The 27,426-nt window shown below is 39.7% G+C and overlaps 1 protein-coding gene across 2 annotated transcripts in view; it reads right to left on the bottom strand.

Moving 5' to 3' along the window:
- The window catches only part of LOC120515738 (TPR and ankyrin repeat-containing protein 1-like), a 220,052-nt gene that overhangs the window by 177,931 nt on the left and 14,695 nt on the right, over positions 1 to 27,426 (bottom strand). The window contains exons 2-10 of one of the 2 annotated variants that reach the window (XM_039737015.1): positions 22,768 to 22,907; positions 20,722 to 20,845; positions 20,470 to 20,629; positions 17,625 to 17,728; positions 17,221 to 17,307; positions 16,767 to 16,941; positions 16,485 to 16,637; positions 15,833 to 15,997; positions 15,485 to 15,655 (exon numbers count right to left, since the gene is read on the bottom strand). In XM_039737015.1, coding sequence (XP_039592949.1) covers positions 15,485 to 15,655; positions 15,833 to 15,997; positions 16,485 to 16,637; positions 16,767 to 16,941; positions 17,221 to 17,307; positions 17,625 to 17,728; positions 20,470 to 20,629; positions 20,722 to 20,845; positions 22,768 to 22,901 — 1,273 coding nt within the window. In that variant the 5' untranslated portion in view covers positions 22,902 to 22,907. The remainder of the gene's footprint in view (positions 1 to 15,484; positions 15,656 to 15,832; positions 15,998 to 16,484; positions 16,638 to 16,766; positions 16,942 to 17,220; positions 17,308 to 17,624; positions 17,729 to 20,469; positions 20,630 to 20,721; positions 20,846 to 22,767; positions 22,908 to 27,426) is intronic. The other variant, XM_039737016.1, reaches the window with a different exon arrangement.

The raw sequence follows: 27,426 nt of genomic DNA, 5'->3' as shown, positions 1-27,426 counted from the left end.
CCCCAGAAATGTCCAGGAACTTGCAGGTGCCTTGGTGGAAGAGTGGGGTAACATCTCACAGCAAGAACTGACAAATCTGGTCCAGTTCATGAGGAGGAGATGCACTGCAGTACTTCAAGCAGCTGGTGGCCACACCAGATACTGACTGGTACTTTTGATTTTGAGCCTCCCTTCATTCAGGGACACATTGTGAAACATTTTTAGTTTATGTCTTACGGTGTTGACTCTTTTAGTGTTCATACAAATATTTACACATTAAGTTTACTGAAAGTAAAAACAGTTGAAAGTCAGAGAACGTTTCTTTTTTGCTGAGTATATATATATATATATATATATATATATATATATATATATATATATATATATATGTATATATATATATAAAACAAACCCGGGGTGGGAGAGTGAAGCGAACAGGGGACAAAGCCCCCTAGTGTATATATATATATATATATATATGCAGTTCAAGCACAGAATCAACTTTCGAATTATGGATACATTTTCTCTCAAATTTAGCATTCAAACTCTGGAATGTTTAAAGTTAGAGTTGTTCGAAGTATGAGGCACCACTGTATGCCAAATCTGTTGCTTACGAATTGATTTATTTTTTCATTGTTCACATTTCACCTTCCTATTGTCACAGCTCTTGACTGGTACTCGCAGCGGAGTAATTTGGCAATAGGCTGTCAATTGGAGTTCAACAAGTTTGCAGCAGGAGTCAAGGCCATATAATTTAAGTTGACCTTTGATTAAACTGCACTTGTGCACTTTGTGACTGTATTGAGAAATTTAATGAAGCACAACAGTTTTTTTAAATGTTTACATTGGGAATGCTACCTTTAAACCTGAATCTGAAATGTAAAAGTCAGTGGCACACACAGATTATAAACAATGCTCAAGGATAACATCAGCTGTAGAAGGCTGCCACATCTATACCTCTGAAAAGAAGAAAAGTTTAGCAAAAAAATAAGTTTCCCAAGGATACCACAATTAACTTTTCCTTTCAATTATGGTCTTTTTTAAATGTATATTTAGAACAGCAAATAAGGCCACAGGCAAACTAACAATAGTCATAGTTATTCTCAACCCCACTTGAGCTGGGAGCAAGAGCCTGTCCTTGCAGTATTATGCACAATGCAGGAAAAGAGCCAAACGTAGGAAATGAAAATTAATTTTAACCTTGCCATCTAGGGACAGTCAAAATTATGTGGGAAGGATGAGAGATTCAACTCAATTAATGAATTGGTCTTGCGTTTGGCATTGCCAGTAATTGATTAAATAATTTGGTAAGGCTCCTACTTTATTCACAAACATGCTTTACCTTTCTCTGTTGTAGGAGGAGGGTCTCCAGTCTTTAGACTTGTATAAAGATAACTGAAGCACATTTGTTTTAAATAACAGAATAATACAATTTATTGATAAACACAAGGATAATAGAAATATAACAGAATATATACATACCTATAGAGAGATAGATTTTACAATAACAAATCTTTAAAGATGATTTCCGATGTTGTGTGGAGTTGTTACCGTGTTGCTGCTCAGAGTTCAATTGGAGGATTCTTCTTGCATTGAAGTACACTCCTTCTCTTTGTGACATGATCCTTGCTCAGGTATGCTGTGCTTTTCTCAGTTAAGGTCATAGGAGAAAAGCATTACTCTTTCTGATTTAAGGGGCTGAAGTTCCCCTCTTAAAGTAGTGGCTGCTTTTCAACATACTATGACTGCATACACACTGACACCGAGCTTTGCTTGGCAAATTGGATCTCAGGTTAGAAAGAATTGTCAGTTTCATCTCCCCCAGGCAGGGAACAACTCATTTTTGTTTTAGTTTTAGACAGCAGGTTTCAGAAGGTAATTTTGCAGATCCCCCCTCACTGAAAGAATGCCAGAGAGGACTAAGTGTCCACAGAAAATCCTCAGATGTGAGTCTAAGTAGTTCATGAAGAAAGATGGAACCTCTCAGGTTTGTATTAAAGCCACTTCCAGTTGCAAAATCATGGCCTGCTCATAAGCAAGTGATTATTTCCATCCCAGTTGTCATTTCTTGAATTAGAGGTCATTGCTCCTACGTAAGTCCATTTCATGCCTTCTGATTCAAGAAGTTTGCAAAGGTGTCTCTGGAATGATGTCATTTTACCTCTTGTTTACACAAATTTGTTATCAGATGGAAGTACAGGCACATCCAAGTACAAGCCAGAATTCAGTCTATTAGTTTTGAATTTAAGTGGGGGAAAGTGCAGCTGGATGTCTACTAAATCTGCAGCCTGGTGTGCCACTAAAGCCAAAAGCCTAGCAGAATGGGCAAAGCTAACTTTGTCCTAGACCGGTCAGGGTCCCAGTTCATCACAGGATCCACTCAGGCACAAACTCACATCCACATTCATACTGAGACCATCTAACCAAACTCGAGTACCCTGAAGAAAAACAGAAACAGCGAGAACATTCAGACTCGAAACAAACCATCTGGTACTGTACTTGAACCTACTGCAGTATGGTGGCTCTGTAAAGACACAGAGCTAATCAGTGTGTGCTCTAGTGTGGTACCTAAGATAAAAATATGTTAAACTGTATTTTAATAAATGTCTCAATCTTGTTTGATTCTTCTTTTCTTTGTAGTTTTTTTTTTACCTAAGGATAATACTTGATGATTTTTGGAAGAAATAAGTGGATAGGACTAACAAGCTTTGTTGGGCTGAATGGCCTGTTCTCATCTAGATTGTTCTAATGTTGTAATATTATTACTGTAGTATGCATCATCCCACACCCCTTTCAGCTAGGAATTGGATTAAGCAGTTTTGAGATTAGAATTAAATGTAAAAAATAGCAATGGAATACTGGTTGAGTCTCCCTAATCAAAAGCCAAAATTTTTTTGAGCAACAACATGACATGACATCACAAGTGAAAATTCCACAATACTGGTCTCTTTTATAAAACTTGGATTCAAGCATAAAAATGTGTGTACACCAAACAAATACGGATTTATCACACCTGGAGTTCACACATTTCTAGACAATTTACCTTTATAAATCTCAATCATCTTGTAAATGTGTCCCCCATGAAGCTTAGACAGACAATTGATGATTAGGGATACTCAGTCTGTATAAATCTATGTTTGATAGAACATATCTGAAAATACCAAAGAATAGATATTTTGTGTGTCATGAAAATAATATGTGTCATGAGATTTTCAGTACATTACACCACAATATGAGTTACAGTAATGCTCATGCTTAGATGCTGTGGACTGGGACCCGGACACAGGCAGACGGACAACATAGTTCCACCACACACTGTTTATTTACACTACTATTTACACAAATTATGTGCACTCACAACCCCAGTGCCTCCAGCACCGATTCCTCCAATGTCCAGGCCACACTCTTCCAGTCACTGTGCCTCTCTTTCGACCGCCTCCCGTCCTCTCCCGAGCTCTGTCCTCTTCCACCCGACATCCACTGCTGACTGGAGGGAGGCGGCCCCTTAAATGGGAACCGGATGGGCTCCAGCTGCTTCCCGGCAATCAGTCCTGGCCACACCCCAGTGTGGCGGAAGTGCCAGCTGCGCACCCGGAAGCCGTCCGGGTGTCCCCTGTCATCTTCCCCCCAGCACTTCCTGGTGTGGCGGAAGTGCTGGGCTCCAGGGTTCCTCACGCACCAGGGCGCTGCCTGGCGGTGGCCACGGGCCCCTACAGGGTTGGGCTTCCAAGCCCCCTACCCGTGGCCCCCAATACAACCAGGGCGATCGCCCCCTTGCGGTCTGGAGGAGGCACAAGCCCTCCTCAGGTCCTCCTGGGCGTCCCGGCCGGGCTCCAGCCCCGACCGGGTCCCTCACGGGATACTCCGGCATCGGTGCGCCGCCTGGCGGTGGCCACAGGTCCCTACAGGGCTGGGCTTCCAAGCCCTGTACCCGAGGCCCCCAACATAACCAGGACGGACGCCCCCTCGCGGTCTGGAGGAGGCACAAGCCCTCCTCTGGTCCTCCTGGACCACAATGCTTATCGGCAGGAAGTTAACAGCATAAAACACACAAATCACAACTTTCTTGATTTCTTTAGCTGTTACAGATCTGTTACAGTCAAGTCAGTAGTTTGTATATAGTGTATGAGAAAAAATATCAATATACTGTCGCAACCAGAGTAAGAAAACAGTAGTAAAGTGAATAAAATTCATTGATTTAGTGAGCTTGCCCCTAGCAGGTTCAACCAAGGAATTTAGAATTAATGGCCAGGTGAAATTCAGCACCTGGTCATCTAGGCTGGGAGTTGGGCATGGGGCCAACATCCCCACTCAGTAAAACTTCCATTAAGTTACGGAAACAATGACAAATGCAACAATGACGGAGCTGGTAGTGGACCTGAACCCAATAGTTGGCAGTATGACAAGTGCTAATGAAAGTCAGAGGCCTAAAACTAAGATCCGCCTAGGAACATGGAATGTCTGCACCATGTTTAAAACATACAAAACAGCGTAGATCATCAGCGAGATGAAGAGGTACAGGTTGTACATTCTTGTGATAGTTGAATGCCAATGGACAGGTTCAGGAGCCATATGAATAGTGATAGATCGGTAATCCTGCACTATAGACACGAATCCCAGTGCAACTGCAGAATGGCCTTTTCAAAAGAGAAGGTCAAAAGCTTGCTGGAATGGGAAACACTGAGCAACAGGATGATCAGAGCATGCTTCATCTCTAAACACTGCAAACTTATCAGCCTACAATATTATACACCAACAAATGAGGCAAATAAGGATAATAAAGATGAATGGTACAAGGCGCTATAACAAGTAGTCACAAAAGTCCCTCAACACGATACACTAATGATCATGGGTGGCATGAATGCCAAGGTTGGAGCTGACAATACTGACTATGAAAGAGCTATGGAAAAAGCACAGATGTTAAGAATGAGAATGATAAACAACTGGTTGGCCTTTGTATAGACAATAATGACGTAATTGGCAGTAACATCTTCCCACACAAAAAAAACATCCATAAGCTCACATGGAAGTTGCCTGATGGTTCCATTACCAAGCAGACTGACCATATCTTGATCAATGGAAAGTGGTGCGGGTCCTTTCTTGAGGTTTTTGTTTGCCATGGGGTCAATGTTTACACTGACCACAACCTAATCACTACAACCATCAACTTGAAGCCTAGGAAAGTGGTCAAACAGAAGGAACAGAGGAAACATCTTGATGCTGTTAAGCTCAAGTGCCTAAGTACCACAAAAGAGCTTGCTGAGGAGCTGAGAAATTGTTTTGTTGCTTTGGCTGTAGAATACGAGAAGGGACCCATTATCAATGATAGGAGAGACAAGAGAGCTTTTGTAGAGAATTTGACAAGAGACACTGAACACGCTGCTACAAGAGATGAGACGAGTGCAGTCTAAAAGATCACTAAGCAACTCAGTGGCAAGAACACCAGCCAGTCTGCCCCTGTCAGAGATAAGGATGGTACAAACCACTTAACAGAGCAGGAACAAGCCAACCGATGGGTACAACACTTTTGAGAATTACTCAATAACTTACCAACACATGACCCTGCTGACTCTCCACTAGCAGATACTGCCCTGGACATTGATACTAGTTCCCCAACTGAAGCAGAAGTCAGGCTCTCCACCAAAGCCATGAAGAGTGGGAAAGTTGTGGGTATTGATGCTATTCATGCTGAAAGCAGACCTCTGCACCTCAACAAGGATTTTCACTGATCTCTTCAGACATATCTGGGAAAAGGACACAATACCTATGGACTGGAACAAGGGCTTAATAGTTAATCTCCATAAGAAAGCCTCCAGAACTGAGACAACTAGTGCGGCATCATCCTGGTCTCAATTACATCCAAAGTTTACCAAAGGATTCTTCTTGGCAGAATTGATGTAGCAGTTGACCAGAGGCTGAGGCAGAAATAGGCAAGGTTTAAAAGATGATGGGGATGCATCAATCAGAATGGAATGGAACAATCCCTTATATTTCAACTTAATCGACTTCTGGAAAGCCTTCGACAGCCTGCCATCGTCACACCCTATGGAAGGTCTTATGGTCATATGGAGTTCCTCCAAAGATGGTCACATTTATGGGAATGTTCTACCAACAGTTTCAGTGCAGAGTCATAGATGACAGAACCCGTCAGAGTGGTTTCCAGTGGAGTCCAATGTGCAACATGGATATATCATCTCTTGCATCCTATATATGCTTGCCACTAATTGGATCATGTGGAGGACAACTGCTGAAAAACTTGGTGGCATCCAGTGGACCCCATTATCCCAGCTTGAAAATCTTGACTTGCCCAATGACCTAACTGCCCTCTCCTGAAAATTACACCATTTGCAGGAGAAGACTGACAGACTGAATACCTTTGCTGAGCACATAGGTCTTTACATTAGCGACTCTAAAACAAAAGTGATGTGCATAAATGGCAATCCAAATGCACTTATCACAGTTAATGATGATCCACTCGAATAAGTTGTGGAGTTCAAATATCTCGGCAGTCTGTTAGTAAGGTCAATGCAGCACAAAAAGACATCAGAGCAAAACTTGGGAAAGCATGTAGAGTGCATAAGCAAGACTTCAGCCCATCTGGATGTCCAAACTGTACAGCCTGAGAACAAAGGTCAGACTTTATAAAAGCAATGTCAAATCTATTCTTTGGTATGGCTCTGAATTCTGGCATGTGGTAAAGGGGGACATGAATAAGATTGATGCCTGTAGTAAGTTTATATGTTTAATATGTCACTGTGCTCTGTACAACAAATATTTTATAAATCTGCTTCTTCTCACATGTACAGCTAAAGGCCAGATTTAGCACACAGGGGCTCATCATTTAGAACTGCTAGGCAAGCATTAGAAGACAAGAAAGGGACAATTATGAAAATGGGTATTATACTCTGTGTGACAGAGTCAACATGATATTGGATCCTCTCTTTGCCTTGTCTGGAATGGCATGATTTACCTAAGTAAGGGCCTACACATGGAGAAAGAGTATAAAGCCTTGGAACATTGCCCTGCACACCTTTGAAGCCGACAGACAGATGGAAGATTACATCATCAGATCCTGAAAATCCTTCCAGCACAGAGATGAAAATGGCAGACTCTACACAAAGGTGTTATCATGGCTTCCCGTCTGTTATGCCACGTAAATCGCCATTAAAGAAAGCTAAGTTATTTTCTCTTATGTGATTTCTTACCGCTGTATCACTATTGGAGGGATATCGCCTCGTAATAATATATCTATTCATGTTCAGGTTACTTAAAACGCTGCAATTAAAAAGAACTTACTCCAACTAAGGAGCCAGCCTTCCACAATGGATGTCTCAGGAAAATGAAGACCTTTACAAGAAAACTAAGAGCCAGAGTGTGGCGTTGGAGGTCAATCGCCGATGGTTAAGATGGCTTGGTCAAGTCCACAGAACCATAAACCTAAGGTGGCTCTGATATGGATAACACCTGGGGCCTCAGGTATAAATAGTGTGTATGCAAAAAACTGTTGTGTAAGCCCATTTCTACGCTTAAATCATGATGGGGGGCTGCAGCTGGATCTCCTGAGCCCTTGTGGGCAGTGTTTTCACCACACCCAGAAGTGCAGCCGGAACTCGGAAATCAAGCATCTGGAGCATTTCTGGGTGAACTATAAAAGGGGCCAGCAGCCACCACTCAGAAAGCCAGAGGAGGAGAACAAGGTTGCCTGGTAGGGGTGGTGGAGGAAGAAAAAGAGTGCTTTGCTTGGTGTTTACTTGGTGTGGAGGATGGCCGGCCATTTATCCCGGCCAATACCCCCAAGCCGCCAGGTGGAGCCCTCCTTGCAGCATGGAGGTCCCCAGAAGACCAGCAGGGCATCCTGGACAATGTGGTTTTTATGCACAGCCCTGCTGCATGCCATGGGGGCCACAAGAGGGAGCTGCAGGGAGGACCGAGGACTTCTTCGTGCCCTATGACCTGGAAGTTCATCATAGGAAGAGCGACGGGCTTCCGGGTTGAAGAGAAGAGCTTTTACCTGACCCGGAAGTGATTGAGAATCACATGGACTGGGGATTGGGAACATTTCTGGGTCAGGGAATATAAAAGGACTGTGGGAGCGATCTGAGCTGGGTGGAAGGGTGTCAAAGCGTCTAGGAGCTGGAGGATTGTTTCTTAGTGATTATTACTGTGATTTATGAGTACAGTGGTGGAGAGTGTGCTTTGTACACTGTGGCAAATTAATAAAGTCGATTTGAGAACTTTTACCTGGTGTCTGGAGTTGTGCACAGGGGTTCAAGGGAGCGAGATTGCCCCCTATCTACCACATTGGTCTTTGTGCTTTGGACTGTGTTGTGCCTGTGGGGATTATGGGGAAGACATGCCCCACAGGTGAAGAAAAATTTATACTTTATTTATTTAATGTGTGCATCCGTGTCCAGTCTCTGTCAGGTTGGGCACCTATATAGCGCCTTTTCACACACTGTATCTGAGTCTACAGCAGCTGATCGGAAAGAGAATTATGGGTATACAGCACCAAGCACACGCTGCCTCTGCCATGCGCACAATCAAACGGTAAAATCTTCAGAGACTTTCCTGTATGGACTTTGCCGCTCAGAAACAGTTTCATCCCAAGAACTCCTTGTAGAACTGTTTGTACTTATTAGTACAATCGCCTCACTGTAAACTTGCGATACAGTTATAATATTGCACAACCTGAGCCACTTTATAAAAAGCGTATTTACATATGATGACGATATCATTTTTAAGATGAAATGCAGTAAAATATGTTTTTTACATTATACAAATAAAATGTTAACATCATTTAAATAATCAATATTGTTATTAAACATGTGAGGACACGGTGGCGCAGCTTTAGCGACGATCGGGTGCCCTATTCAGAGATTGTTCCTGCCTTACGCTGTATGTTTGCTGGGACTGGCGTGACCCTGGATGGATAGATGGATGTAATAATTAAACATATACTACGAAGATATTACAATGTTCCTTAAACGTTTTGAAGAATCGGCATTCTAAGCTTACAGATGGCTTAACATCTATTACAGAGCTGACTGTGTGGCGATTGGATACTTGGAGAAAGAAAAGTAAGGACAGGAATTGGGGGCTAGTACATTTGAAAGAGACAGTACTGCTGCAATAAATTATTTCATCGAAGGTCGCACACAGTGCAGCAAGCATCTTGCGTGAGGCTGGAACAATCTCTGGACGAAGCACCAGCTCGTCAATATCACTGCGCCATCGTGTTCCTGTGTTTAATAATCTGCTTTAACTCCTATTATCATGAAAATGATATCAAGTATATATCTTAGTATTTTAATTATTCAGAGAGCTGTAATATCATGAACGTAATGGATTCTGTGTCCTGTTGGAGGAAGAGAAAGCCCGTTTAAGAAGCACGTAGTGATTCACACACATAGAGCACATAGAAGAACGTATACAAAACAAAGCATTTAACGTGCTACTTTAGTTATGATGGTATTTGAGAAACTAGTAAATTAAATGATTTAAAGATGAAGTATATGATTTTCTACTTTAATGACAAAATAAACTATGTGATTAAAGTGGAAATTTCGAGATTAAAGTTAACATTTTCAGCTTTTTTCCCCACTGTGTGCCTATTTTTTTCTTTTCTCTGTACCCTAATAAGCTTTCATATGACATTCTGATAGTGGGGTACTATTTGCCTTTACACAGCGACTTTGATATCTGACAACTTCTTTTTTATTTCGGGCACTATGCAACTTTGTGAACTTGAGCTTTCGAGTTTCTCTGATATTCTATGTCACTCGATCAACTTCCTTTTATTGTTTACTAGCAGAATACCCGCGCTTCGCAGCGGAGAAGTAGTGTGTTAAAGAAGGTACGAAAAAGAAAAGGAAAAATTTTAAAAATAACGTAACATGATTGTTAATGTAATTGTTTTGTCATTGATATGAGTGTTGTTCTCATATCTATCTATATATATATATATCTATCTATCTATATATATATATATATATATATTGTTCTCATATCTATCTATATATATATATATATATATATAGCAAAATACCAGCTTGGCAGCGTAGAAGTAGTGTGTTAAAGAAGTTATGAAAAGAAAAGGAAACATTTTAAAAATAATGTAACATGATTGTCAAAGTAATTGTTTTGTGTATTTGGTGGCAGCGTCACTAAGTTATTTTCGTCTAGCTGCATCAGAAAATGTACCACGACGTCTGACACGCCTCCTTTTTACTGTTTTCTCACAGCTTGGATTGCTGCTGTCATATATATACACACACACACACACACACGCACACACACACACACACATACATACATATATACATATATATATACATATATATATATATACACATACATATCTTCATATCAACATATCTATATACATATCTACATATATATATATATATATACCTATCTACATCATATATACACACACATACAGTACATACATACACACACACAAATTATATATATGTGTGTATGTATGTATGTATATGTGTGTGTGTGTGTGTGTGTGTGTATATATACATATATATATACACATACATACATATATATACACATACATATACTTGTGTGTATGTTTGTATGTGTCTATATGTGTGTGTATAGCTTTGGTCACTGAGTGCAAGGGAAAAATAATAAAATATAGTCTATAAGTTATTAAACAGTAAAACATTAACGTTTTAAGAAGTACAAGTACATTGAGCACTACTGGAGTGGTTGCGGGTAAACTACATTTTAAAGACTGTGTAACACAACAGATAAGCAACTAACAGCAGCTAAAATGTATATGGATCATCTCTCGGTAGTAGATCCCTTTTGAAAGGCGCTACACGACGGCTGTGGTATAGAAATGACATTTTCTATGTGAACATTTAAATTTCTGCCTCTGGTAATGTGCTTTACCGGCAATTAAAGAAAATAATTTTTGTGTCCTCTGCAGTGTTAAGAGAGAAAGGCTTTGGTTTGGGATAAAAGGAAAAAAGGTGTAAAGAAAGGAAAGTTGCCTTTTTCTTTTATATAGTATAGAGAGATGTGTTCGCTGACGTTATGATCGCCTTTTGGGGACAGTCGCGGTGGGTCTTGTGTAGACTGGTGAGACGTCCCCGCCATTAATCGGCTGTGATGGCACTGTCAGTCCTCCACTCGTGTGCGTGTCTTCATAATCCGAGCTGACAACCTCATAATCGTATACGTGCAAAAGAAAGTGTGAATCGCCTTAATATTATTTTGCCGTGGTGTAGAAAAGGGGTCCCGTGTTTGCACTTGCCTGGGCTATAGCGCAGGGGGAGGAAGAAAAAAATTAAAAGTGCTCACTTTGACTTAAGGCAGAAGCGCAGTCAGCGTCTCAAAGGCCGGCACAGCTATGCGCGCCCGCTGGCTGCTCAACTTTTGCTGGGCAGGAAACCCCTTTTGTACACACGTTCATGATATCAAAAGTCTCAGCGCTCTTTGGAGGTAATTCAAATATTATATATATAGCAAAATACCCGCGCCTCGCAGTGGAGAAGTAGTGTGCTAAAGAAGTAATGAAAAAGAAAAGGAAACATTTTAATAATAACGTAACATGATTGACATTGTCATGAGTGTTGCTGTCATATATATTCCTGCCTAAATAAGTCACCCTCGCTTCGCTCTTACTTTTTTACCGTTCATTTAATCATGGCTAGTGGTAGAAAAATTATAAAATGGAAGAAGGATTACACTGAGTATGGCTTTACCAAAACAATTATTGATGGCGAATCGATTATTCATAAAGTTTGAATTGGTGATCTGTTTTTCTGTGTTAACCTCATATTTTTTCATACTTCTTCTCAAACTAAGGTGGTGCGAGGGTAAAATGAATCGGGATGCGCTGATCAATGTAATCGGTGTACCAGGAAATCATGCATTGACAAAAGCTCCCCTTTGTTTGTAATGCAAAGTGTGATTAAATGCGTTATTTTTTAATGCGTTATGGAGCACATGCATCGAAGCTTCTCAGCTGTGCTTGTGCTAAGAAAAGGAAAGATTTTAAAAATAACATAACACGATTGTCAATGTAACCTTTTGTAAGTAGTGCCTGGAGGATTCAGTGTGGAGAAACTCTAGAGACAGCGTGTGTATTAACTTGTGGATTTTTCTGTATTTGGTGGTAGTGTGACGAAGTTACTTCGGAAGACGGCGTTAGGCCATTAGGCGTAGAATTTCGAAATGAAACCTGCCCAACTTTTGTAAGTAAGCTGTAAGGAATATGCCTGCCAAATTTCAGCCTTCTACCTACACGGGAAGTTGGAGAATTAGTGAGTGAGTGAGTGAGTGAGTGAGTGAGTGAGTGAGTGAGTGAGTGAGTGAGTGAGGGCTTTGCCTTTTATTAGTATAGATACCACTGTTTAAGCCAACAAATAGTATGTTTTTCCTTGCCTCCACTTGGTATTCGCTGAAATTCTTCTATTTTCCCCCATGCTTTTGCCATTTCCTTTTCACAGAACGCTGAGCTTAAGTCTATTTATACTGATTTGCATATTCAAAGAGTCATAATTCTGGGAGGAGGTTGGGAGTGGCGGCAGGCACGTGAACGTGCGTTACTTTCATGCTGACCGGGATTTATGTAGGGGAAGAACATGGAAGTTGGCGAACGCAGAGATTTATACATCTGGATTTTTTGTGCGTACACACATTTCCGCTTTTGCCAGTACACCATTTTAGTGTGAATTCTACGCATAGCGTTCGTTATGCATGAGGCCCCTGGTAAGTGCAAACAAGGCCAGCCTAAAACAACCTGGCAGCGAACTGTGATAAATTAACTGTAGGAGATGGACCTAACATGGGGTGAAGCAAAACATGTAGCTCAAGAAGGACCAGATCGAAGCGAATTGTCAATGCCTTACGTGTCTTTCAGATTAGAGGACTAATCTAATTTAATCTACTGTAAAGAATGAATTAACTCACAAACTGTACTATATAAAAATAAAATAATATTGTGAATTATATGTTTAGTCAGTTTAGCCACTAGCATTTTTGGTACCCTAGGCAAAGATGAAAATATTGCATTCTTATATGGGGTGTTTTGATACCAATGTTTGGCAAGAGCAAGTCCTATGGGAGTTGGGTAAGAACTTATAGTTTAGGGAATAATAAATAGAAAGGGTAGGTAATGGGTCCCCATTGGTGGTAAGTGTGTGCATAATTGGTTGACCAGTACTATTTACAGTCCCTCACATCGGTCAAGGTTTATTGTGTTGGGTGAGAGGAATCCAACACCTCCTGTATTTCTCTATTTCTGTTTGGCAGCTGGTCTTGAGATGCATTATACTTCGGCTTTAGTGAACCTTCCTTCTCCCACTTCAGAGATCATGCTACATATTATCCTGTTTTCTCTTGTTTGCTTATTCACTAGTCCATTCATGCATTGGCAAGTAGTACTTTTGTGCTGGCAGTGTTTAACTGGTAGTTTCTCTTTGCTGAGCAGAAAAAAGACGAGGTACCTTAAAATAGACCACTCACTACAGGGTTATTATTGACAAATATCAACTAATAAAAAATAATGTGTCATCTAATTTGGTTTTTTGGTATAACATTACCAAAGTTCAATCAAATCAGTCAAAGCACTGCTGAGACTTTTGGGGTATTTAGTTATGCTATTGTGGGGAGGGTTTTCACCCCTAAATACTGATATATAAAAATGTCCCTGCTTATACCATTCTGCCAAATTTTACCTTTGTAACTAATGGCAAATGGTGCTTTTGTTGATGAGTGAGTGACTGAGTCAGTTAACTTTGCATTATATATACTATATATTTCAGTACTGTAGGAGGAGAATTAGCATCCCGGCTGAAAAACAGAAGAAGCCATTACCCGGACAGGATGCCAATGCAATGACACAGACGGATAGGACAGAAGAACAAATAAATAACTTTATGCCCAGCCAGTGTAAATTAATGGAAGGACCATAGATAACTGGGTTCAGGACCAGTTCAATCCCCATTACCATAGGTGGCAGTGGTCCTCACATGGGAATCCAGTCAGGATACTCACTGGGATACTGGGGAGTTTGGAAGTGCAGCCCTATTGGGGTCTCTGGGTATCATTAGAGAGCGATGTCGAGGGAGGACCTCCCTGCTTTCTTTATGGCCCAGAAGTGTTTCCCGGAAGATACAGCATGATACTGGAATCATTCCCAGTTCTGGCTTTAAAAGATGTCCACTGCCTCCTGACTCTGACTCATCCATTCATCAATTCATTCATTTATTGTGATTGTAATTGTATTTGTGGCAGATTGTTGGAAAGAGGTCTGTGGAAAGGAGCTTTGGAAGGAATAAAAGTCTTTTACTTTATTCATATATTGCATGCTGTATTGCTATCTATCTATCTGTGTCTGTGGTTTAGGGCTCTCTGGTACCCCTTGTGGTTACAGTTCATAGATATATCCATACATATACAGGCAGTCCCCAGGTTACGTACAAGATAGGGACTGTAGGTTTGTACTTAAATTGAATTTGTATGTAAGTCGGAACAGGTACATAATTTTAATAAATGCTATTGTTGACCGACTGTAACCAAGTGCTCTGCCAATGAATGATGGAGTTTCACCTCTCTCTGACCTTTTTATTATTTCTACTTTAATTTCAATGGTGATGGTTTTTCTCTTCTTTACTGTATCACCAGCACTTGCATCAGATTTTGTTTCAGAGACATTCTTGAAGGGTGAAGACAAGAGGTTAAGATGAGCTCTTCTGCACAGCACTGTACACGCTATCACAGCAGGAAGGCACCCGTCTGATGTACTGACAAGAGACAACTTCCTGCTATGTATGTAACAGTACAAGCAGGCTTGCTATTGAGAATGAATGGGGCGGCGAGGGGAGCTTCATCACCAGCTCACCTCACAGTCACCTCCACTACAGTATGCTGCCTGCAGCGTCTGCCTACCGAGAACAAACACAGTGCGGCCAAAGGCTGGTAGCGAATCGCCCACCACCACCCCAATTCAACAGGCAGCCATCCGAAGCACACATGCCGCCCCATTCAACCTCAATGGCCTCCATTCAGCCACAACCGGGTCACTGCTTGCAGCATTACCAGCCGCCCGCCGAGAACAAACGGGGCAGCCGTGTGTGATGGGTGGGCAGTGAAACCGCTTGCCACTGGCAGCCCCCCCATGGGACACTACACGAGCAACAAAATTTCCCCCTCCATCCTCCGTCCCGCCACCGCTTGCAGTGTCCGAAGATGATGGAGCAGCAGTTACTGAGGCTCATGTGTCACAGCTGCAGCCTCGTTCGTAAGTCGTAGGTCGGATGTCCGTAACCTGGGGACTACCTGTATCCATCTTTTATTATCCTTATGTTATAAATAAATTGTATTATTTGGTTTATTGCAGCAAACATGTCTGGGCTATTCGTTGAAAAATAGTCTATCACTATGTTCAAACCACAACAGTGAAAGTTAAAGTTGAAAATAAATATTGTACAAGATGAGTATCTCTTATGTAGAGAAGCTATTCTGTGCTATGTTCACGTACCTGAGCATATGGACAGGTGCTGAAGAAGTGTTAGCACTTCAGGTTGCTCAAACAGATTTGGGAGGTATCTCCTGTTGCTTTGAGAGCAGAACTGAACAAAGTTGGACACCACCTCTTCGAATGTTAAATTCTCTGTAGTGTTAGGTGAGTCTTCATAAGCACCACAGGCCACTGCAGAAAAACAATCAAACTTCTTTATAGACATATACAACATATGGCATCCACTATTTGAAAATCTACTGACCCTGGATAACAGATTACATATTTAGGCCAGTAGTGGAAATACCTGGCTCAACCAACAATAAAATTCCATAACACAAAGTGTTTGATGCAACTGGAGAGACCTACCAGCTGAATCTTGATTAGTAGGTATAGGAGCTATTCTCCTTATTTCCTCTGCTGCTTGAAAATTTTTATTTTTCTTTAGATAATCAACTGCAAGTCTATTCTGACCATCTGTGATGCTTGGATCAATCCCCAATGCAAGCAGCATTGCTACATGGGCAGTCTGTTCTGCAGAGAGAAAACAAGTACAAAACATAGTGAAGGCTTAGATGACTCAGAAAAGCCTTCATGGGCAGTGCTACAGAAAATGTAGAAACTACTCCATGAGTCTATCTCCATTATTATAATTACAGCACAAAGATGAGCTTGGTTTAAAAACAAGCCTTGAAAAGATTCCGGAAAGAAGCAAAAGGTAATTATATTTGTAGTGCAAAATATCTATGATACTATAAGAAATCAGAGTCCATAGATTAAAGTTATGACCCTGCTGCAAAGCAAACAGCACAGGACTATACAGCAGAAAGCAAAATCATACACGACTGGCTGGAGTAATTTACAGCTCAGGGTGTCTGACACATTTTGCTTTTCAATGTGGTCCATATTAACTTTATTTCTTTCCAAGCAAAGTACATGTGATACATCTTATTTGTGATTTGCTCAGAAGTTGCATTATATAACTAGTTCGGCACTTAGTGATAGTGTTAATTATACTCACGCTTGCGTGAATAGCCCTTATTACTGGTGTAGGCTTTTGCCACAATGTGAAGTAATGTATATCCATCTTCATTCCTTTCATTGATTCTCTCCCTCAAAGATGTATCATTGGAGAGCAACCACATAATCAAGTCATTTTCCTTTGTATGCAGATCTGAGAAGGCAGAGACAAACAGCAAACATGATAATGTACACAAAGAAAAGCTCACTCTACAAAGTCCAGGATGGAGCTGAAGGTACCATTTGGGCAAACTTTTGCCAGCAAACTAGTCAAGCTACTCACTGGTTTTGGTGGACAATGTCATAAGAGCATGAAGGGGGAAGGATCCAATGGTGTCAACTCTGGTTCCATGCTTTATGAGCCACTTACTTAATGATGATATCCAGTCAATTTGAGAACTGTACCTGCTGACATTATCCTGCAAAAAGAAAAATATCTGGAGAGTCCCCATGGTGCTCTAAAGAAAACATTATAATGCAAATCAGAGGAATCCATGATAGGCATTCTTCATAAACAGCTGCCTCAACTGAAGTGATGTTGTCCTGCTCTTTTCAGTCTGTACAACACTTCTGCAAATTTCACTTTATGGCCTGCTTTTCTATTCTTGGCTGCAAATTTTAAGGGAAATTATATCTTTGTGAAACTGGGGTTTATCCAATAACACTTCCTATGTCTGACCTTCTGATTTTGATAAATACTTTCATACTAAGGTGAATATGTACCTTGAGAATCTTACCTCAAATAGTCGCTTTAGAGAAACATGAGACGTGCTGAGCTCTACTGGCAATTGCTTCTTTCTATAAACAATCAGATAGTGCAGGATCTGTGAAAAGCAAAGATAAGGTAAATGACTAGTAGGAACTGGGAGGGAGCAGGGGGACTGGCCATGTCAATGTGACATACTCCTGTCTTCTTTCCTCATTTTTGGAGCAGTCATTCTGCACCACTAGTGGGCAAATTACAAGTGCTAGTGACAAACAGTGTACTAAGGGCCCGTAAAGACAAAGATAAAGTGGGTATCTTGAAAAATGGATGTAAAGGAGGTGTGGATGTCAGCATCTACCTTCCAGAAACAGGCTCTTCAACAAAGTCACTATTGAATTGTGATATTCTGCAGAGCAATACAAAAATGACTCTTACCCTCCACAAATCCTTGTAGGCCAATTTTTCAAACACCATTCTCCAGACATCAGTGCTGAATCTCTTCTTAAAAATTTCATCAAAATACACATCAGTACCAAAGACTGTAAGTGTAAAAAGTAGAAGATGTGAAGAACAGGTGAAGGAACCTATGAAAGTATAGCCACCCAGCTCAATGTAAAGAATTAGCTACTTACTTCAGAGGTATTAAAAGTACAAAAATACCTTAATTGGCATGACTAGTTTCATGTCGCTAAGTACTACTAAGATTGAAACCATTATAATTCAAAAAGTGATAAAAAATAAGCTACAAAGTCATTCTTGGCAGCAAAGATGAGCATCTGAGGACATTTTCCTTTTTGGATGGTGAGGTACTCTATACCTGTCCTAAAATCTCTGGCAAACACCTAAATACTGGTAAGCTGGCTCAGTGCTAATTATACATATAGAGACATATTTTTCTTTCTTCTTCTTCTTAATATTTGAGGTAGGGGAGGAGGAAGGACACCCCTACCACCCCAAATATACTAAAGTAAAGATGCAATTTCCCACTCCATGCCCTTAGCTGGTACCTATTTCTTATGGCCTAGATAATGTCAATGGATAATAATATAATCACGATTTGACTCCATTTTAATTAAGTACTATTAAAACCCTTATGCTTTTATGGCTTTGTGACTTTCATTTTATTTTTTAACTCCAGTTTCGTAGTAATACCAACTATGTGTTTTGGGAGTAAATTGGAATTCTTTCTTATTGGTGACATGAAGTTTTTCAATATTTGTCATACACTGTGAACCCCGATGACCAGGGGCCTCATGCATAATGCCGTGCGTAGAATTCACACTTAAACATGGCGAACAGACAAAATTGGAAATGTGCGTACACACAAAATAATCCAGATACATAAATCTGTGTATACGCCAACTTTCATGATCTTCCCTTCATAAATCCCGGTCAGCGTGAAAAGTAACACACATGCACACGCTTGCCGCCACTCCCCAACTCCTACCAGAATTATGCCTCTTTGAATATGCAAATCAATATAAATAGCTCTTAAGCTCAGCATTCTGTGAAATGGCAACGGCAAAAGCACAGGGGAAAATAGAAGAATTTCAGCGAATACCAAGCGGAGGCAAGGAAAAAAAAAATATTTTTTGGTTTAAACAGCGTTATAAATAACAAAAGGAAGTTTATCGAGTGAAATAGAGTGTCAGAGAAACTCGAAAGCTCAAGTTCACAAAGTCGCACAGTGCCCGAAATAAAAAAGAAGTTGTCAGATATCAAAGTCGCAGTGAAAAGGCGAGTCGTAGCCCACCGTCTGAGTGTCATATGAAAGCTTATTAGGGTACAGAGAAAAGAAAAAAAAATAAGTACACAGGGGGGAAAAAAAGCAAGGAACTTTAATCTCGAACTTTCCACTTTAATCACGTAGTTTATTTTATCATTAAAGTAGAACATCATAAACTTCTTCTTAAAATCGTTTAATTTACTAGTTTCTCAAATCCCATCGTAACTAAAGTAGCACGCTAAATGCTTTGTTTTGTATTTGTTCTTCTATGTGCTCTATCTGCGTGAATCACTACGTGCTTCTTAAACGGGCTTTCTTTTACTCTGACAGGGCACAGAATCCATTACATTCGTGATATTACAGTTCTCTGAATAATTTAAATACTGAGGTGTATATTTGAAGCATGTACAGTATTAAACCTGGGAACACGGTGGCACAGTGATAGTGACAAACTGGCGCCCCATCCAGAGATTGCTCCTGCCTCACGCAAGATGCTTGCTTTGCCGTGCGCAACCTTGGAGTTTTATCTGTATAATATAATAAACATATTTTGCTGCATTTCATCTTAAAAATGATATCGTCATCATATGTAAATTCGCGTTTTATAAAGTGGCACAGGTTGTGCAATATTATAACTGTATCGCAAGTTTACAGTGAGGTAATTGTACTTATAAGTACAAACAGTTCTACAAGGAGCACTTGATGGGCTGATTGATTGCGTTTACAATTCTTGTGATGAAACTGTTTCTGAACCGCAAGGTCAGTACAGGAAAGGCTTTGAAGCGTTTGCCATATGAAAGCAGTTCAAATAGGCAGCATGACTGAGGCAGTGTGTGCTAGATGCTGTATACCGATAATTCTCTTTCCGATCAGCTGCTGTAGAACTGTGATTCCACACTCAGATACAGTGATATAAATACTCCGAGTGGTGCAGTGAGAGTAATATGAAAAAAGACAATATGCTGTGGCAACCCCTAACAGGAGGAGCTGAAAGAAGAAGAAGAAGGTGCAGTGAGAGTAACAATGCTAAAACAGTTATGGTATTTGGAATAGTTTGGCCATTCCGTGGACCATTATATTATTACAGGTTAATTACAATCAGATGCCTTAAACTAATAAACAATATACGGTTAATTTCAGTGTATTTGATAAAGCTGCATCAGGGATGTGGATCTAAAACAGAAAGGGAAACCACATTGGAACAAAAGCACTGCTTTGACACTGGATGCCGCCAGTTTGCAAAACTAAGCGGAGAACTTCCATATGCCAAGCATTTAGCTGGCATGAAAATGTGCATGGCATAGTTTAGGTTTTATACATTGTGATGTGAGCGTAGAAACGGGCTTACGCAACATTTTTGTGCATACGCACCATTTATACATGAGGCCCCAGGTCTTCTTTGCAGTAAGTGGTAAACTCCATAGGACTTTATAATTCAAGAACAATTTTACTTTAAAGCAACAGTATTTAAAACACCTGGCTCTCAAAGATACATAACAAAAAGAATAAGTCAGTTACATGTAAGTCATGCAGTAGCCATGACTCTATACCTACCAGGGTGCTTGTTAATTATTGTCATGATGCTAACCACAAGTTCTGCAATTAGATCCTGAGAGGCATTACTTGAGGCTAACTTCACGCCTGACAAGAACACCAACAGTGCTTGGTCGACTGCCATCATTTCAATCAAAGAACAACCTGCCCAGTAGTAAGCCTGAAAAAAAAGAACATCAAAAATGAGATGCCCTGCACAAAAATTGGATAATCTGGTAGCCATATTTAATGGCAAGCAATCAGTTGCTTTACCTTAATGAACGTGGGATCAAACCTTAGTGCCTGATCTGCTGATGAATAAGCATCAGACCATTTCTGAAGCTTAAACAGACAAAGAGCTTTGTTGCAGAACAATATGGCAACATCCTTTGGATTCCTGTAACAACAATAACACAAAATAACAATACTAAAAAGAAAAGCAGCAAACTGGACTTCAGCAGCCAAGACATATTACTGGAGGTCACTAGCACTAATTAGTTACACAAGATGGCACTTCAAACTCAAAAACATATGCTGGCCGTCTAAAGAAACCATATGTCCATTCTTCCTCATGCAGTGAGGCAATGAAAATATGATGTGTACATTTCCTTAGCTTAAATCTCCCTTTAATTCAGGCTTTTTGCAATGGAACAGCAGGTAGAAGTAAAAATTAGCCTTTAATTTGGTTTTATACAGTCATAGTATGTAAGATTCCAGCTATTAGGGGATTATGAAATCTAGTCTGAGTATCTTGAGTATTAGATTTGTTTATAAAGTTTATGGAGACAAACATCTTCTAATATTGTCATATGAGATGGTCTCAAGTCGCAGGATGGGTTTAATCCTTGTGGTGTGTTTCACATCTTCAGCTCAGTCTCCATGTAATGAAGTAGATAAGAAAGATTAAACAGATGTGATTCTTTAAATAATATGCAAATCTAGAATTAAATAAAACTAGAAAACAACCTGCAGCTACTGCCATATTTTCTGCCAGTAAAGAGCAGCACTCAGAGACTCTGTTGCATTGGGTTTTGGAAACAAATTCTGCTATTTCTTTTATCAAGTTCAGTTCCAGCCATCAATATAGTTACTTAAATCTAAAATTTTAAATTTATTTAACGGTATGAACCTGCTGTAATGATAGTATATACGGAGGATTACATTAGGGTTACACTTGACCATGAAATATGTGCATCAATGTCTCTGTTTCTTTTTGCAACTAATGCAAAGGTGTTTAACTCATCAATTGAATTACTTTCCCTTAATTAAATTAATGTAATTCAGCTTACTTTTAAAATGGAAACAGAGACAAGGGGTACATTATAAAAGTTGATTTGTGCTTTCTCATAAAAAAGATTAAATGATGTACAGTATTTAAATACCCTCTACTATACCATTAAATTGAAAATGATTTCTCTCACTAATGAGACCATTCCTGCATTTATACTAATTTATTTTTAAATAACTATTTTAAACTAATTTAAATAACTGCTAGCTTCGCTTGCCAACTCCCAGGCCTGTGCTCCACGCCAGCCACTTCGCGTCTCTGCCGATCGCGTATGTGGATTTCACTTTCACCAAACAACAAATCTTTACATTCTCGCGGATACGCCTCTTCATTGGGAAGAAAAGCTACTTTTCCCTGATGGCAACATGAATTAGATGATCTATAAGTCTCCGACAAAGTTTAAATCTGAACACTATATTCGATCTCTTTTCGCTGTTCAGTTATTTCACAGAGTAATCATTTCCATTTGTTTGTGCTAATGCGATCTTTACTATCATTACTATCTTTACTTTCATTATTTCTAACCTGCGCTGCATGTGTTGTGCTCCAACATTTTTGAATCTCTTTATGACGTTCTACTATGTCATCTATACTTTGTCTTTTATTTCGGGCCCGGGATGTGGTTAAATCTCTTGGCACAAAGTCTAATTTCATGGGACTTGAAAGTATCTCTCTAAAATAGTCATATCTTGTCCCAGGATTTTTTTTACATAATAGTGAGATAAATGAATATCATTGCTATGTTCTAATATTTATTCTGTGTAAAGTAGAAGACATGTGACCACATAATTCACATATGTACTTTAAATTTTACTTCCTCTAATATGTGTCCACTTTTTCTATAATTTCCCATACTGCTAATATTGTGATTCTGGTATAATATGCAAATTATGCCTACCAAATAGCCTTTCCCTTAAAAAAATTTGATTATACCCTTTGATATCAATCCCTTTATAAAGGGTGCTCAGCATGTCACAGTTAAGTCGGAAGAATTGAACCCTGAGAATGAGCAACAGCTGCATAGACCTCACCTGTAAAGATCACACAGTTCATAGTAGATGGCTAAGGCAGCATTGTACTTTTTGATTGCAGAAATATACTGTTTTGCTTTAAATTCTTGGTTTCCTTCTTTTCGCAACTGATTGGCCAGATGAATGGGGTCCATTTCAAACTAGATCAAAAAAACACAGAATACAAGTCAACATGCTTGCAATGATGTGGTTCTTTAGTATCACAAACTGATGCCTTTGCTTTTAAGTGAGAATCCCTCAAAACAGACACTAAGGTGCTTCTAGTAAAGTAAAACAATACACTGGCCTCCAAATGCCAAGCAAATGCCAGGCAGAACGGCCAGCTTTTCTGAATTATCTAGTCATTGGAAAAGAATGCAGGACCATTTTTGACACCGATAAAAAGATAAAAGATGGAGTCCAACATAAATATGCTTGCAGTGTGATACAAAAAAGGATATAATTATGTATCCTAAATGATCCCATCCAAGATACTTTTATTGGCTAAATCTGTTTGCTGCTTCCTCTTCTTAATAGTACTGTAGCTCTTATGAGCAACCCTCTCAATTCAACTGTAGTGGTGAGCTGCTTCTGAACTTGTGGCTCTGCCACTCTGACAATCTTTGTGTCTCAAGCTTTCTTAAAAAGACTCTATTAGATTAACTACTTATACAAAGCCTTAGTAGACAGAGGCCAGATTTTTTACACATAACATGCACCACCATGCCTCATTTTTAGCTAAATCCAGGGCACCGTATGTTCATATGGCATTCTTAGACTATGCCATAAATACCTGTTGGTCTGTCTCATATGCTCGCAGATGTATATTAACTCCGGTTAAGGAATTGTTCTCTGATTTATTCATAAGTTTACCGCTCTTCTGTACCATATAAAGATCCTCATATGTTCACTGTTCAAGTAATTTTGTCTACTGATTGCCTCCACACTAATTAAGATCTGCTCAGTACTGAGTCACACTTTTCCTTTACTTTCCCTGTAGACCCAAAAGGTATGGAAAATGGTCCATACTAAAGCAGACAGGAATCCTGCAAGTAACAGAAAAAATTATGGGGTGCTTCTAGCTCCGCCAACAGTTCTGTGGGTTCAGACACTCCTATCAAAAAATATGACCCACACCTAGTTGGCAGAAAGGGATTGGCAACATTTTTGGCGGTCCTAGCGGGAAGCCAGAGAGAAAAAAAAGGAAAATAAGCTTCCTTCCATTGAGGAGGAAGACGCATTGGCAAAGCACCTAGAAAAGCATGGCAGTTATCTGATGATGAAGATGACTGTTTAAAAAGAGGTGTCATCTGCAGAGGCCTTTGTAATTATTTGTACATCTTTTGCATGTAATATTTTTTATATGTTATGTACATAAATTGAATACAACTTTCCATGAATTTATAAAAAAACAAAAGATTTGTCATGTACCATAAATTTGTTTTCCACTTTAACCATTCTTTACATAAAATAAAGCAACTCTAAACTAACCTGAATATTTTACCTACCAATAATGTACTTGAAATGGCTTGCTCAATTTAAAAGGTGCTATACTTGTAAAAAATTAAATCAACTGCCAGTTGAGAATGTTTGCAAGCCAAATGCTGAAAAGGCCAAGAGGGAGCATCACAACTCCTTATAACGAAATAAGAAGCAAAAATTAAAATTGGGTCACGTATGTAAGGGACCTCATGGACATTATGAGGATGGCAGATCCGGTTTGATAGCACACAATTTTAAAATTGAATGCTTTAAAACAATTCTCATTTTAAAAAATTACACTTGGATTAGTGAAAATTCAAACTTGAGATATTTAATTGCATATCACACTGAATATATATAAAATTATATTTTTACTACTCAAAATTACTTAAATATTTAATATGTTGAAATATTAAAAAATATGCAACCCTCCCTATTCAAAATACAATAAAAGATACCTCTTAATCTAATTACTGATACTGCCAATCTTACTTTTGAAACGTCAAAATATAATTATGTAATAATGTATGTAAATTTAACTTTGACTAAAATCAAAAATAAAAAGGGTTGACAGACTTCAAGAAAAATGCTGCCCAAAAATTCAGTGAGAAAACTTTCCAAATAGATTGAATTCCTCCAATCATTACTCTTTTAACCTGCTTATCCAGGGGAGCAGCATCCAAGCCAACATAATTTGGTGTGTGGTTTGGTTGATACGAGGCTCCTGTCTATAGCTGGGCCCACGTAAACCGTACACATTATTCATACGTAGAAAACGTTTTGGTATGCTTTCACATACAGACTGCCTGGTCAACAATGAATGTGCGATAAACATCTGAAATTATGACTTCTCCTGGTCAAGGTAAACGGCATGCCATGGGGTTGCCAGCTTTTCTTTGGGGGATGAAGTACAGTAGTTTAACCGTATGCATGTTACAAACTAAAAAACAACATGCCGATGCGTTACTCTGTTGTCCGTTACGTTGACGTTTCTAGATCAAGACTAACATAACTGGCATGCTTTGTACTGCTGAGTGCTGTGATGTCCTCAAGTTTTTTTAATGTCTTTAAGTTAACTCACATAGTTACTGCATTCGCTTCCCTCTACAATCAAGATGCACAGAAACTGCAGACAACTACTTTGTTATTCCTTCAGCTTTTACCGCTGATCGTTTCCTACACGGAAGTGACGTCGTCACTCACTCAACGACACGAAGTGGGATGAATGCATTACATGAGTTAAACTTGGTAACGGAAAATAACTGGTATTATAAAGCCTGAGGCGGCACGGTGACGCAGTGGTGGCGCTGCTGCCTCGCAGTAGGTGACTTGGGTTCGCTTCCCGTTTCCTCCCTGCATGGAGTTTGCATGTTCTCCCCGTGTTCACGTGGGTTTCCTAAATTGGCCCTAGTGTGTGCTATGTGTGTGTGTGTGTGCCCTGCGGTGGGCTGGCGCGCTGCCTGGGGTTTATTTCCTTCCTTGCGCCCTGTGTTGGCTGGGATTGGCTCCAGCAGACCCCCATGACCCTGTAGTTGTGACTTGTACACTAGGTACAATTTAGGATCGCCAATGCACCTAACCTGCATGTCTTTGGACTATGGGAGGAAACCGGAGCACCCGGAGGAAACCCACGCAGACACGGGGAGAACATGCAAACTCCATGCAGGGAGGACCCAGGAAGTGAACCCAGGTCTCCTTACTGTGAAGCAGCAGCGCTACCCACTGCGCCACCGTGCCACCGACTGATCAGAATATAAAAAAAAAAAAGAATATACAAAGTTTATAAGTAATATCAAAACAAAATTCAAAGCAGTATTAAAGAATGCAGTTGTGCCCTTTGTGGAAAAAGACACATCTGAAGATGTTTAAAGAATGGAGCAGAAGATATATGACTTAAAGTGCACAGGCAAAATTATGATTTATGATAAAGCCAAAATTTGTTAACCAGCAACTCAAAACAATGGAGCATCAAAACCAAAACAAGAAAAGAAGGATATTGTCAGAAATAAACAAGCCAAAGCTACTAACTGACTTTCTTGCACCTTATTACTATTATATTACTATTACATAAATGATGAATGATCAGCCAAACAATCCAACACTTAGACATGAGGTACTATACTGTGCTACCGTCAATCAGAAGACTGACATTAATGATGCCACAGCACAGATATTCCATTTCATGACCAGCAACCCGAGTTTGTTGATAGCAACAAGATGGATGTGTCCATTAGGAAAATACACAAAAATAACAGCATGACAAAAAAAAGAAGCAACATAACAGAAAAAATTTGATAATAAGATGCACTATCCAAGAATGTTTTAAATGATGTTGATGTTCAATTAGAGTGTGTGACCAAAAGGTGTTGCTCTCAAGCAAACCCTTGACCTAGAATTACAGCACCATGTAGTGTCTGGCAAGGCAGATAGACAAAATTTAGTGGAAAAAGATCAGCAGATGGATGAACACTGACTTGAAGGTCTGGGAAGCCTCTATCGGAAATACAAACACAAAAACCAAAATGATGTTCATAGTGTCATGCATGTGTGCCTGGGAACAGCTTAAGAGCTCAGGTGATGGTAATAACTCACTGAACCAAGGGTTGGTGCTGTGATTTAATGCCATCTCTCTTTCTCCCCCTGCAGAACGGTAGCCTAACTACTGTAGACATCACTTCTGAAGTCCACCCTCCAGGACCCTCCCCTTCCTTTCAAATACCTGCATATTCAAGAGTTCAACCACCCTAGTTCAGCTCTGTCTAGTACTATTGTCTGAAAGGACATTTCTGCACTTTGTTTTGGTTCTGGCATTGAATATACAGGATTCACCTAAGGTGGTTCTCTCCAAACCTTTAACGTTGTTGTGTCTCTTCCTTACAATAGCAACTGACTTTTTTATCTCTCAGTTGATTTCAAGTACAAGTCAAAAAGATATATAAAAAGATGATCCACTGTGGCAACCCCTAATGGGAGCAGTCAAAAGAAGAAGAAGTTGATTTCAAGTCCAACATGTGGTGACATGTTTAGATCTTATCTTTTCAAACAAGAAAGAAGAAGAATTAAAACAGAAGTTATTGATATTTAAAGTAACATTGATCACAACATCATAAACAAAGTCTTTGTTCAGCTTCAGCCTGACTGCAACTTAAAAGTCATATGTAGAGTCTAAACACAGGAGTAGAAGGATTAGAAACATGT

Source organism: Polypterus senegalus, chromosome 15 (genome assembly GCF_016835505.1).
Source record: "Polypterus senegalus isolate Bchr_013 chromosome 15, ASM1683550v1, whole genome shotgun sequence".
In the NCBI taxonomy this organism is placed as follows: domain Eukaryota; kingdom Metazoa; phylum Chordata; class Cladistia; order Polypteriformes; family Polypteridae; genus Polypterus; species Polypterus senegalus.
Note: the sequence above shows the minus strand (reverse complement) of the source record. Positions and strands in the feature narration are given on the sequence as shown.